Genomic DNA, 14,834 nt, shown 5'->3' on the forward strand with positions numbered 1-14,834 from the left:
TGAACTTTTGCAAATACACTTGCTACACACCACATAAAAGAACATTTCTTTTAGGTCTAACAGTGATGGAGCTTGACCTTGAAAACATTCAGGAACAGCAGTGAAATTTCTACTGAATGATAAAACCCAGATGAAATAATTAATAACGTACATATTGTAGGAAGGGGAAAGCAAACATTCCTGCTGTAATCTTCTCAAATAAACCGCATCAGTCATCACTGACATCACAGTAAATCCCCGTCATTAATGCAGCTTCATCAAGGCTGAGAAATAGGAACAATCTGTCAGAGAATCACGGTCAGAGACTCGTTCGAAGGTTAAAAGAACTCGATTACATGTTGTGTTTGCTTTGTGCAACAAGCATAATTTGAAATGTGACAACGGCGTCCCCTGGAGCCTGTCCACAGTCTGGAGGCCCAATGAAGGACGAGCTCAATAACAAATAGCAGCCATATGTTAGCAGCAGAATTGTGGTTATTAATAGCTGATTTACGGTAATTAAATAGAACCCCTCTCAGATTTCAATTGCAAAAGCAACTGTTTCATTAGAATCATTTGCTGTCATAATAATAGATGAGAGCTGTGATTTCCCCTCTGTGACAGGAGCCTGTGGTGTGATGAAACCTTCACGCCACCTCTGGTTCATCCCCTGTAAATACCACCAGCCATATTTTCTCCTCGCTTGCGCTGTTACGTAACATCACGGCAGCAAAACTGCGCCCTGGCGACGCGGAGAAGGGCTGGTTTTCCGACCCAAGGGTCGCGTTAATGCCCCCCGTCTGAGGCTCTCCCTCCCGTCAACCTGATATGGTTCATATTTCACGCAGTCCTCGCCAAAGATGCAGAAAGACATGCGCACATGCGCCGGGCGACGACTGCGCCTCCCTGTCTGACTCCCAGCATCGCTCTGATGCTGTCATAAAAATAATACTAATACCCGTCCGGTCATTTCTCCACAGTTGGGGCGCACGATTGCGTTATTTCGATGTGATTTGGTCATCTTTTCTGCCTCGCTTGCGTCTTTTCGCCGAGCCTTCCAAGGACATCGGTGCGTGACACGGTGCGGCAGAGATGCGCACGTCTGACGGCTGCGAGGAGCAAGTGGGAGGGAACCAGTTTCCGCTCTGTAGTCATTGAGTTTCAGAGTTCTCGGCCATAGCCAGGGTCCGCACACTCCGCTGCTCCCTGTTTCACCTTCCCGGCTCCCGGACGCGTCGTGATGAGGTGAAGCTGCCGCCGATGCTGCTTCCCTGGGCGCAGACTCGCCGCTCCTTCGTGCTCTCCTCGCTGGTATGAGTCTCTGATCGTTTTTACGCGTTGATCGTGAAGTCCTGTTCTCGGACAGATCGCAACCACCAGTCTTTCTTCTTCTTTTTTTTTGAGATTACATAAAATGATACCGGGATCTGCCGCATCAATGCTCCCGTCTGCAGAAGCTGCGAAATTGTACCAGACCAATTACGTCCGCAACTCCCGCGTCATTGGACTTTTATGGGCCATCTTCACCATCCTGTTCGGCATCGTTAACGTGACCATCTTCTCGCAGCCTTATTGGATTGGAGATGGCGTGGATACGCCGCAGGCCGGGTACTTCGGCCTCTTCCACTACTGCGTCGGGGACGGACACTCCAGGGAGCTGGCCTGCCAGGGCAGCTTCACCGAGTTCGCCGCTATCCCGTCTGGTGCGTTCAAGGCCGCCTCCTTCTTCATCGGAATGTCCATGATGCTGGTGGTCTCATGCATCGGCTGCTTCAGCCTCTTCTTCCTCCTCAGCACCTCCACCGTGTACAAGATCTGTGGCTGGATGCAGGCAGCATCAGGTAAGTGACTGTTTAAGGGGTGGAAAGACCCAGAAAAAGATGTTGACACCGTATTTAATGCACATTGGGCTTCAACCTGCAAACTTTTTCCATCTGTCTGCTGGATCCTCTGTCACCACTGACAATTAATCAAGTGTCTTCAAAATATTAATGTTATTAGCACCAACAACAGGAACATAAATTTGCTGCTTGGTGCCAAAACGTTGCCTGTTTATTGAGTGACCTGGAAACAGGCGGTCACAGGACAACACCGAGGGACACGGGACTAGTTTTTAGGTGCTATTTAGAATGATCTCCAAGTTAAGCTATTAAAATAGCAACATAAACATAACAACATAAAGCTGTCTTGACCTGATGGAAATGCAGGTACAGCTGGGGGAGTCTTTGGGAGGGTCCGCAGATGTCCCACGTGCCAACGGGTCGGCTGCTGGCGGCGTTTTGTCACTGTTACTGCGGGCCAGTGTCGTCCCGAGCGAGCAGAGACCTCCATCGTGTGAAGAGGGGCTGAGCCGTTGCCAAACATTTGTCTGCCCAGCTTCCTCTTCACAAACAAATGCAGATGAGGGCATCTTTTGGAGCGGCTCCAGCTCCGTGTTGCGGTGGGCTCCATTAATGCAATAGGTCTGCCTAATGAGGGCACCGCTGGGCCCTGTGCTCCTGCAGCTCAGAGATGAAAGCGCACGGCGAGCGGCGAGACCCTGACCACGGCAAACTTACTCAGCGACGCCTAATGAGCGAGCCTGGGCTGCTTAACACTGTCAAATTTCATTACACTTCGCTGAAGGTTAACGCCGCTCTGGCTCCTCTTCAGGATGCCCACGGAGGACAGGTGGCACAGCGGCACCCCTAATGGGCTCCATACTGTCAGCCGATGTTCTCCTCATCTGTCCTCCATACCAGAGCTGATCATGAACAGAATTTCATAAATCACATCCTGTTTTCCCCTTTTAAAACACACAAGAGCTCAGAATATTCCAGCATCTAATGTCCCTAAATAGGTCAAACTACTGAGTGTGAGGTCAAATTCATCAATTGGTTCCATAATCTATATATGAAATTAAAATAATGAAATAATAAATGCTAAATGGGACCTCGCACTCAGGGTCATTTTTTAATAGATTTTAGACATTTTACTCACTAAAGGGGCCAAATTGCAGCTCTTTAATGACGTATTTCCCTGTCAGCACTTCATATCCCATCATATATTTAAAAGTGCTTTGCAGGCTTACATTTGCCCCCTGCGCTCGGAAATTCCGCTGTGAATGTGTCTGATGACCCCTGACGTACTTGACCGGGTGCTTAGCAGAAAGTCAAAACACAAAGAACTGATCCCGGAACAGCACTGAAGGAGCGGAGAGGGACGGGAAGAGGACGAGAACTCCTCAGACACACACAGCAAGGCCACCCCAATGCGTGTTTCATTGAAATGACCACACTCGAAGCAGCTTCCACAAAGGGATGGAGGTCCGAAGGGTTGAGGGAAAATACCTGGGACACATTCAGACACAGCTGTCCCCCTGCGGTGGTGTCCAGGTCCGGGAAGGCAGATTCTCTGAAGCTCAGGTGGAAGACCTGAATATTTGATGAGAAAGTCAACCTTCATGGACCTCCATCCTTCTTTCACCTCCGTCTCCCGAGCTATTTTGATCCCTTCATCTGTTCGCGCCGATGGCCCACAGATGCAAGCGCATGTGTAGTGTGTTTCTTTTCTTTGCGCACAGTGGAACGCGTCACAGTGCACCATCATACAGACGAATGCCTCATTTTCTGTTTCCTCCACCTTTGTCTACACCCTGAATCTGTTTATTTAATTACGGTCCAGCTTTTCTTCTTTGTGCTTATTTAGTCAGTTCTGCTGGTGGAAATGGTGTGTGTGTGTGTGTGTGTGTGTGTGTGTGTGTGTGTGTGTGTGTGTGTAGGAAGGAAGAGATTTGCTGCCGCAGCATCTTCAGCCCCTTTGAAGTCTTGGGCTCTAAATACCTTCGGGACAAAATCAGATTCTCCAGCATTTGCTTTCTGCATGTGGCTCTCTGCTGATAAGTTGGCATATTTAGAAAGTTAATTCCATAATCATTTGTCCAAGGAGGTTCTAAATCAGTGTGACGTGAAAGTCATTTGATCCTAAACGGACAATTCCCGCTGCTAACGTGCATGTGAAGAGCTACAATGTTATTTTGATTTTGGTGACATGCTGAGCTGGCTAATGGCTAATTCACGCTATTGCTACATAGTCTGGGTTCCATTTTATGGTAAAATATTGCTACCGTGACCTTTGACCTCCATGCATCATTGGGAGGGCAATGGAAATTTGTGCAACATTGGAAGCCAGCAAGCCTGAGTACGTTTGTTTTTGAGCATCTTGTGCTTTTCCTGGCCCAATTAATGCATTTTTATTCTTTTGGTCATTTGCATTTACAGCAAGAAACCCAGGAATGCAACCATACAGAATTAAGATTTATTTCTTTTCACTTTCTTCTGTGCATGTATGAGTGATGCCACTGGAACAAATACAGCCTCCAAAGATGATCTTCTTTTAGTGGAAGAGAGCGTGAAAGCGTCCAACACGCGTTGTCTGACCGTGCTCAGTTAAGACAGAGGAGGAGATAAAGGGGAGCGAAGATGACACTAATGTGGAAGAAAAGAGAAGTGTGAGATAACGTGTGACAGAGGAGCGTGAAGTCAGAAGAGACACAACAAATCAGATCATGCTCAAAAGAAGACATACTGATGTGTTGGGTCATTTTGTTCTTTCTCTTCCCTCCTGTTCCCGGCAGCTCTCCGGGGTTAAAGCTGGAAGTAAACATTCCTTTTTAGGCCCTTTAAAGACTTATTTTAATTCAGAACAGGCTGATTCTGCTCTTTCATAATGCTGATTTTGTAGGTGTGGGTGAGCATCCTTTGTCTGCAGGCTAATACATCACCATTCTTGGCCAAATTTAATTAACTTCCTTGGCCAAAGTGTTCCTTTTAATGCAGCATTTCTCTTGTGTGTATTAATACGATATAAATTAGCATGTAAATGAATGTCCACATTAAAAAAATGGCATCTCATTAATCCTTTTTTTTTTTTAGATTTTTCTAATGATTCAGTTCAATCAAGTGAAGCGATCTTCAATTTCCAGCGTAATAGTAAAGAGTTGCGTTGTGCAGGAGCCTGAACACACAGCCTGGGGCAGCGGGTCACTTTTCCCTTCCATCGTTTCCTCCTGTGGGACAGTTCAGGGTCTGTGGTTCCTCATAATCGCAGCAGAAGCTGTCCAATTCATCCAGTGGGTGGTGCAGCCGGGAGTGACGTCTCTGCCCATCACGCCAGGTCAGAGGCCCCCCGGGAGCAGCTTTATGTAACGTGATCGTAAGACAACATGGATGAGTCCTGTTTTCTGTCAGGATGCAGTGAAACACCAGTGGAAGGGTGAAAAGCGGGGCGTCAGGTGATCCGGCACGACAGCCGGTTCGCCAGGATTACACAACATCCTCACCGGGACTTTCAGCAGAGCTCGGCTTAAACGCTTTCATTGATAAGATCGCAACTTTAATTAGTTCTACGTCCTCCCTGTGTTTTCAGGACGAACAGATTTCACATCCACAGACACTTCACTCGTCTTCTTTCCCTTTTTTTTCCCCTCACAGAGGCGCAGGTGAAGCGTTTCAAAACTCGCCCGCCTTCCACGCCTGCAATTTAGTAATTACGAGCGACGGACAGATTGTTGAACAACCTTAATTATAGCCGGCGGGAGATGATGGGGAACCATCCTCTGCGCGGCGTGCACGCGCCCACGCGCGGGCACAGGGAGCACAAACGGGAGTCTCGTCGACGTCGTGACTGTTGGGTCTCCGCGGGTGTGGAGGATAAAGTTAATCCCTGTGATTTCAGAAGCCAGAGCTCAGGAAACAGCAAGCACACTGTCACCTGTGGGAAAGTCCCCGCTGTGTTGACTGAGGTACAAACTGTACCAGTAAGAGCTACTTTCACTGTCCGTTCCATTGCTTCAGTCTTCCAGGTTGGTGCATTTCATTATAATAAATTCCTGTAGCAAAGTTCAGCTCAATCAGAAATCAGTGGCATGATGTAACGACATTTCATCTAAAGAAGTATCCGATGCTGGATTTAACGAGCGCTGGCTGGAGAGAGGATTTATCAAACTTTGATCTTTACAGGATCCTCGGCTTCTGCCTCTGATTCTGTCGGACCTTAAATCCCAGGTTAGTCAGCTGACAGAGAGGGCACAGTATGTTCGCTTAAGTCACGAATGCAGCCTCCATCATCCCTAAACTGCTGTTCTACTCAGTGTTTTCACAGCAAATCCAAATGTTTCCTTTTATCCCCGTTGCCAATCTTTATCCTCTGTCCGAGATACAGGCTGCGCCCGAACCTGTTATATAAGCCCTCCTCCCCGGCCGGGCGCTGTCCTGCTGTCCTCACAGTGGTTCCCTCCTCCCCTCTCCCACCCCCCCAATGCACCGGGTTTACCTGCAGTTGCATTTGAGGGGGGGTGCTGGAGGGGTGTCCATCCGACAGCGTTCCGGCTTCATCTGTAGGCAGCGTGCTTTCCTCTCCAACTCTGACTTCAATCAGTCGGTGATAATGAGGCTCCGTCTCACCCCACGGCAGCTGCGGGTATTAAGAGTCAGAGCACACGCAGGGAATGAATCAAATGTGTCGCTTCTTTAGAAAAGGAAAATGGGACCAAAGGAGCATTAAGCCAAAAGTTTTCTCATTTTCAAGTTCTTGAGTGATCTAAAGAGTTTAGAAATGCACTGAAACTGAGGGGTTTAAAACCTAATGACGAGCCTCTTCATGACATTATTAACAACCTTAATAATGTTATTGTTGAAAATACCTACTGATATCAAACAGATGCATTCAGATCCTGTTTTTCAGTGATCAACAGCCATTATGCAGCTCAATGCATGGCAGGCATGGAGACATGGACAAGACAACTTGCTGAAGTTCAAACTGAGAATCAGGATGGGGAAAAAACGGGAATTTAAGTGACTTTGCCCTTGTTCCTGCCAGGGTGTCGGTGCCAGATGAGCTGGTCTATTTCAGCAGCTGCTGATGCTGGGATTTCCACTCACAACCATCTCTGGAGTTGACAGAGCATGCTCCCAAAAAGAGAAAATATTCATCGAGCAGCAGTTGTGGTGGCAAAAAATGCCTTGTTGATGTGAGAGGCCAGAGGAGAATGGGCAGAAGAGCATCACTGAACACACAAATCTTTGAAGACAGTGAGCAACCGCGGCAGAAGGCCATGGAAGTGCCACTCCGAACAGCTGGGAACAGGAAAAGGGGGCTCAATTCACACAGACTGGCCAAAGCGATAGAAGGTTGTAAAAGCGTTGCCTGGTCTGAAGAGCCACGATTTCAGCTGCAACATTCAGATGGGACCGTCAGAATTTGGCTTAAACAACATGACAGCATCCATCCAGCCTGGTATTAACACATCAGGCTAATGGAGGTGGAATGCTGTGTGGAATAGTTTCTTGGCAAACGTTGGGCCCCTTAGGACCGATTAAGCATCGTTAAAACACTTCACCCTTTCTGAATATTGCTGCTGACCATGTCCATCTCTTTCTGACGACAGTGGATGATCTTTGGACGACAAAATCTAACTTCTAGCTGCACATGGAGGAAATTTTGAATTGTAGTATTCTTATCATTGTGGGTCCCATGATCTGACAGTATTAAAGTTCAACCAGAAGGGGGCGCTGGGCATTTAGTTTTGGTTTCTTGGACGAAAGACGAAAAATACCCAGAAGCTACGACGGTTTTGTGATGGAGTGCAAAAAGCTGCCTTTGGAGTTAAAGTATTCCTTTCTCTATCTCTGCAAGATTAATATAGGATCCTAACAGGGATGAGCCTCAGCATGAAGTGCAACTGAACTCAGCATCAAATTTGAGCACAGACATAACGCAGAAATGTAGAAGACGTGAAAATGCTGGAAAATGGTGGTTAGATCTTTACCTCATTAGCTGAGGAGGTGATATCAGGCTCGAAGTACAGACACAAACCAAGAATTGCTTTCAAAACTTTATTGAACTGGGGCTCACCAACGGTAAAGTCAGATACAGTGGAGCGACAGTCAGTCATCCTGTGCTCTTCCTCAGGAAGGACTGGATTCTTTGGAACATCTCGATGAAACCATTCTTGCTTTCCTCCTGCTGTCACCCACAAATATCCTCCACCTGGCTCATTTGCTGCGGCAGCTGGTGATGCTGCGTTTCCTACTTCTGCTCTATGTCTCTGATCTTTTGTAGATGTTGAACCAGATCTTCATTCTCCGTGGTTGAACTCTGCATTTGTTCAGTCAGATCTGTCTTCTTGTCCTCCAACTGGACGACTGACGTCTTGTAACTGGCCATTTTTGTGTCGACCTCCTGAATCTCTTCCTCCAACTGGACCTTTTCTTTGCAGCCCTCATCATTTTTGGACAGATTTGCAGTGTCTGGTTCTCTGTCCTCTGACTGGTGTCTATCTTGGACAAGTCCAGAGTCTGGAGGAACCTCCTTTTCTGTGCTGGTTGATCTAAGAGGTGAGACGTCTTGAGGAGCGTCCTTGTTTCGCCTGCTCATTTTCCTCTTGGTGCTCTTCATAACCAGCATAGGTTTGTCCTCCCACTGATATCTGGGCATCTTGTCAGAAGCCATAATTGGTGGGCATTTCATTGTATTTATCTTGTTCCTGATCTGTAGAAGCTGACTATAGCTTGAGGTTCCTGCGATCTCTGTCACGTCTTTGTCAATGGTCACAGGACCACTGTCGTAGGTGTCCTCAGAGTTGTGTAGATCACATTCATCATCCCAGTCGTTCCACCTTGAAAGATATTTAGGATTTCTGCCACTGGTCCTCTCTGTGAAAAGCTCCTTGTTGTCCTGCTTCTCCTGATATCTGCACTTCCTTCTTGCCGCCCTCTCCTCAAAGTCACCATGCTGACTGGCAAACCTCTGGTTCTTCCTGTGTGTGTCTTTCATCTTGCAGTCTGCAACCAAGTTTTTCCAAACTGTTTCTCAGTGATTGTTCACATTATACCTCTGTGTTGAGATGTTTCTCCTATATAGAAGCATCTGTTTCTTTCATCTTTAACCTTCTTTCATGTTGGAATTTCCTTTCATCTTTTCAATGCTCATAGATCAAAGAACCATTTTTGACCTTTACACCATAGAACCTCTCACTCTCTCTCTCTCTCTCACTCTCTCTCTCTCTCTCTCTCTCTCTCTCTCTCTCTTTCTCTCTCTCTCTATGGGTCATTTAGATATATATAAATGCAGAAACACACACACACACACACACACACACACACACACACACACATATTTAGAATGGATCAATGTGTCCAAGTCCTAAAAGCTCATAAAAGTGCCAAACCTAATGATGAGCCGTTAATAACACTATTGACAATACTGTAGAAACTACCTGCCGATGTTTAACAAATGTTGCCTTTAGGTGCTGTATTTCAGTGATCACCAGTTATTAATCAGGAATCTGAAGCCAATGTCGGGCCGGTAATGTATGAAAAACGGTTCATGAGAGGGGATTTAGTCCTGCAGCAGAAATTCCTAAAGGCCTGAAAGTTTTCTCTCTTGGATTCCAGCAAAGTTTTGGGCGGGTTGCAGATAACCTTGACATCAAACACAAGATCAAACTCAGGAAACAAAAACATATTTAAAAAAATAATAATAATCAAGAGCAAAGCCAGCAAGCTTGATGAGGCAAGCATTTTTAGACTTTTTGAAATGAATTGGCAGGTGTGCCGTGGGCATTTATGTGCTCCGTTTGCAGACAATTTTTGAAGTGGAGGATGTCTGGAAGCCTCCCAGCAACCCAAGCAGAAATAGATCTTGGCATTAGAAATCTGACCCAGCAGGTTTCTCATCCAGTTCCTCATTTACACTCAGCACACATGATCCAGCCCAGAAAGTTAAAAGTTACTTCTTTCTTTCATCCCAGCCGACCTCTTGACCCCGGTTCATTAGGAAGACTTGTGACACGTTTTCTCACTCTGATTAGCCCCACGACAGACTGCAGAGCGGCAGAGCCCCGTCTATCTCCATGTAATTATGCTGGATCATTAGTACAGTCCTCTGGTCCTACTGCTGCCCACAGTCTCAACTGTCTGTGACCACGATTAGATTAATTTTCATTTCATTCCAGATTCTTTTATCTAACCACAGAGAAATTGCTCTTCTCTTATATAAAGAAGCAAAGTCACAGATCCAACTTTTCCTTTGGCGTGAAAAGAAGTCTATTTGTCTAACTCTGGACCATGAAGACACTTTAAAACCCCGTAAGTGGTGCGTTCAAGGAGACGCTGTAGGTTTGTGTGTTGCGCGCAGGACCAGTCAAATCTTTAAGTAGCCTGTGCTAATAATTAGCTCCTAAGATGGTTAATTAGACCATAATCTGTCTGTCTTGTCATTTTGTGTTGCTCTATTTGCACTTTGCACGGACTCAGCCATACATCTGATGTGTCAGTGTTCAGAACTCATGTTTACCACATCTGTTCTTGGACTTTGTGTGTGCACGCTGACTATATCGCGTGGAGTAGAATGAGCTGGCATGTGTGTGTTTGCATAATTCATTTATTCGGCGTTATTTAAATGAGGAGCGGAGCAAATTGGAACTATGGGGGGAAATGCGAATCTGGTTTCATGGCTGCTTAGATAATTGAGTGCCAGAAAGAGCAGGAAAGGCAACTGTTCATCTGCACAGGCGGCGACGTGAACATCTGGAATAAAAGCTCCGAGGCTGGAGCCCTTCAAAGCTACATGCAGTACATGGGAATTATTCTTTTTTCTCACAAATCCAATCAAGCGGGACCTCCAGGAACCCGCTCCGCTCTCAAATGACACAGAGATTAGCAGAAACAACGGGATTGTTGTTGTGTGTCTCAATATCGATTGGATTTGGAGGTCTCTTTGGGAAGATAAGCCAATGTGCTTGAGACAGTTTTACAGTTCTGCGTACCATCTGCTTGACGCCGCTGATGCACTGTTCACACACAATCTGCCCTACCTATGCTGTCTTACATAACCGACAGTTATGGTGCCGTCCAGTCTTTGCACTGATCCTGTCAGATTTTGTGTTTCGGCCATGTGTGCGTGCGGGCATATCTGAAGTTTTGGCTGTGGGGCTCCAGCATATGGTTGCCGGTGCTCATGACAGTACTGTGGACGGGCAGCCGCACACAGGACTCCATCCTGGCACCCTCTACGCACTCCATCTCTCCACCTGTGCGCCTTCCTGCCTAATAAGCTGTCTCTTCTCTGCTCCGCTCTTTGTCTCCAGAGACGGCAGGACTATGACAGACAGGGGGGCTGGAAGGGTGGAATAATGAGCTCCTGCATTTTGTTGGGTACAGACTTGATCATCCTGAACACAGCAAATACCATGAATGAGGGCAAAAGATACCTTCAATATATAAGCCACATGTGAACATGTTATTCTTAATCCTTCATCATTAAAATGGGTGCGCGCTCGGCTGCTTTCGTGTTCCTCAGGGAATTTTGATGAAGCTCCTCATTATGTAAATGGATGCTGGATTGTTTGGATTAGCTGAGTCCAGGCTTACTGGATGAAGGGACATGTGTTCCGCCTGCATTCACAAACTTTCTCTCCGGCCTCTAGCGCCCCCTGTCGGTAGGACACTTGCCTGTGCATCCCTCATCGGTGATCATCTGCAGAGGCAGATTTTAAAGCTCAATGATTTCTTGCTTTTGTGTCTCTTGTTCAGAACAGGACCTGCAGTGAATTGATCCAACAAACATGAGCCCCTTCCCTTCACTATAGAACCTCAATGGAAAATTCATGATCCTGCTGAATATAGATAATATAAAGTACATAGATTCCAAGAGAGACTTATATATGAATATGTATGCATGCATATATGCATTACTGGCTGTTATTCCATGTTTAATTATTTATGTATTATCCTTTTTATGACGTGCTTCTGCCTTTTTGGCCAGAACACTCTTGCATCATAGAACCAGTACTGATGTTCTTTTCATGTATGCCTCTTTTATGTAAGAAGGGATGCACCTCAGAATAGAAGCTGCACGATGGATCTATTGAGATTACAATATTTTGTCTTTTCTTTTAAATTTAGTTGCTAAACACGTAAAAAAAAAAAAAAAACATATATACTTTGATATTTTGTCCCAAAATCAATATCCACCTGTTTTCTTCTTCCTCTGTTAAAATTCCAACCCCTCATGTGAGTTTTATGAAAGACTGAATGTGATATGAAGTTATTACTGTATTATAAACACATTTCTGTTTACCGGTGCTCTTTGTCTTTATACACCAAAGCCAACCTCCCCAGTAAGGTGAGCATATGGGCTGCAGACTACTTATTAGTCTCCCATTTCCCAACCAAAATCTGATTATCTTTGAGCTCTTCATCTACTGAAACCTGCTTTTGTTCCTCCTCTTGGTCCCCGTTCCCTCCTCTGCCTCTCACCAGGTGTCTGTCTGGTGCTCGGCTGTATGATCTATCCTGACGGTTGGGACAGCGATGCAGTCCGGCGGATGTGCGGAAAGCAGACGGACAAATACAGCCTGGGGGCTTGCTCTGTGCGTTGGGCTTACATCTTGGCAATTATGGGCATCCTGGACGCTCTCATCCTCTCCTTTCTGGCTTTTGTTCTGGGCAACCGACAAGATGGCTTCATGTCAGAGGAGCTGCTGGCAGAGAGCAAGGGTAAGCATTCAGGATAAAGGGTTCCGAGGTTTGGAGTTACATGAAAATCCTACATTTTAAGCTTTTTTGTTGTTGTTTTATTTGTTCAAATAGCCTCAGACTTTTGTAGAGTGGTACAAATGATAATACAAGTGCACCTTAAATGTAATTTGTGTTATGAAAACCTACACTTGAAAAAAGTTACTTAAACTGACTAAACTTACTAAAACTCGTTATTTTCCATGGGAGATAAAATTGTTCTTCCACATTCAAGATCATGGAACAGACCATGGAACAAGGACAATTGCTGCATTTAGAAAAAGACCACAAAACAACAGATTTATTTCTATATATAATAAATGTTTTGAAACCATTGGGTGGGAGGGAGTGATGGGTGGATGGAGGGATGGAGGGAGGGATGGATGCATCTATGCATGCATGCATGCATGTGGGTGGGTGGGTGGATGCATGAATGGATGGGTGGATTCCACAGTGCTGTGCTGTACCTTTGGTTTGGTTAAACATGAGTAGAAATTTAAAATGTCCCTGCTCTGTCATTAATAATGCATCTTCCCTCACTTTAACCATCTCATGAGTTTTATCACTGCTACCTGCTGGAGGCAAATTATGAGCGATGATTCAAAGAAAGTGCTGATGTATCACCAAAGCCCACTTTTTAAACACAGTCTGCAGTAGAGGGATGAGGACTTAGTCATGGACATGAGTCAGTGCACTTGATGTCCACATTTGGGTATTTCTGCATCACAAACACGTCACAGGTGATGACTAAAAAACAGTGCCATTTGCACATACACATGATAATACACGTGATAGAGGGATCTCCAAATTTCAGGAAAAAAAATGTTAAATGTATGAGAGAGGAGAGAAATAGGACCGTTGTCTTGAGGGTGGCTTCTCTCTTGAGCTCCATGAATGTCTAAACGCGCTAAAGATTCTGAGATTTAGTTAGTTTCTCTTGCCATCTGCTGGTGATTATGTGTAGCACAACTAGTCAGGTCGGATGCGCGTGAACATAAATCTATTTATAGCACGACCTTGAGCATGTGCTGTTGCGCTCTAATACATTCCTGTGTGTTTGTTTTCCCATTTGCAGAGGGAGGCAACGCGTAACCAAATGAAGGTAGGCAAGGGCAAAACACAGGCAAATTTATAGCCAAGACAGGCCAAAAAGTTGCTTTATTTGTTATTTGTTAAGCCCTTTGACATTGTAGAATGCAATCCAGGTCTCTGAAGGAGGAGAACCAGCCTGTCTGTCACATCAATCTGCCGGAAACCAGTGTAATCTACTCATGAAGTCCAGCCATCTTGCTTGCAGTCCTGGAATCATCAATCCACAGATAGATGGAGTCCAGAGCACCTTCATCCCAGTGTGTTTAAGAGGCAGCGTATCCACGGTGATGGGAGCTGAGGCCGCCATTCTGTTACGAAAAAAAATGGACTATCTACTACTGCCTGCAGAGACACAGGGTTACCAACTGTACACCATCAGTACAAGCACAGACACACACACACACACACACACACACACACACACAAGCTCTGTAATTTAAATATTAAACTATATTAGCACTTAGCCATGTGTACCACTGTCAGAGTGTGTGTCATGTTTGATTTGTGAAAAGACCAGATTATACAGGGGTTAATGTAAATCTATTGTGTTTCATATGTAACAATCAAATGGCAACCTTTTTGCTCATACAACCCTTAGTTCCCTTCCATGTACAAGGAAAAGAAGATTGTTTTACACAAATATCATCATGCATCCAATGCCCTGCCAGCTACTTTTTGCACAGAGCTACATTAAGGGGGGATCTGCTGTTTTATAGTCTGTGTTCTCTACACTGTGATGAGGTTATTGCAACTCTGAGCTGCTGTGTGACTGGGTGTCGAGGGAACTTGTGTCAGATGGTGCGAATGTACTATTTTTGACAGGCAGGTGAATCAATATGCCAACCTCACATGTGATTGTTGTGTAGCTCAAACAGTCTGTTTCCCTTAGAGAGTTTGTGTTTTTTATGTTGGGACGTACAGGGTGACACGATGGAGGTATACTGACGTGCCTGTGGAGCGGACTCTATTCATGAAGTACCAAGGCCAGTCCCAGCCTTACCTGTCAATATTCTCCTGTGTAAATAGATATTCTATAGAACACCAAACAATTAGAGACTATTGAGATTAACTTAGAAAATTCAAGAGATTCTTTCAAGAACATATGAACACTTAATAAAGGTTTTCACTGTAAAATTCACTCTTTGTGACTATTTATTGATAACTATATCTGTAACTCCGCCTCTACACTCTGCTCTCAGATGTCTA

General features: G+C 45.3%; 1 protein-coding gene across 4 annotated transcripts; it reads left to right on the forward strand.

Annotated features, from left to right (window-relative positions):
• The first annotated feature begins 815 nt into the window (after positions 1 to 815).
• LOC101075015 (LHFPL tetraspan subfamily member 3 protein-like) lies at positions 816 to 14,766 on the forward strand. Of its 4 annotated transcripts, none has more exons than XM_029842163.1 (5): positions 816 to 1,290; positions 1,547 to 1,820; positions 12,282 to 12,518; positions 13,612 to 13,638; positions 13,742 to 14,766. In XM_029842163.1, the coding sequence occupies exons 1-4, from the start codon at positions 1,240 to 1,242 to the stop codon at positions 13,626 to 13,628; spliced, it is 579 nt and encodes a 192-aa protein (XP_029698023.1). In that variant the 5' UTR covers positions 816 to 1,239; the 3' UTR covers positions 13,629 to 13,638; positions 13,742 to 14,766. The 4 variants fall into 4 exon arrangements, with proteins under 4 accessions (XP_029698023.1, XP_029698022.1, XP_003967719.2 ...); XM_003967670.3 differs by having other exon boundaries at positions 818 to 1,290; positions 1,384 to 1,820; XM_029842162.1 differs by having other exon boundaries at positions 817 to 1,820; positions 13,714 to 14,766.
• Positions 14,767 to 14,834: the final 68 nt, after the last annotated feature.

The sequence above is a fragment of the Takifugu rubripes genome, chromosome 9, assembly GCF_901000725.2.
Source record: "Takifugu rubripes chromosome 9, fTakRub1.2, whole genome shotgun sequence".
In the NCBI taxonomy this organism is placed as follows: domain Eukaryota; kingdom Metazoa; phylum Chordata; class Actinopteri; order Tetraodontiformes; family Tetraodontidae; genus Takifugu; species Takifugu rubripes.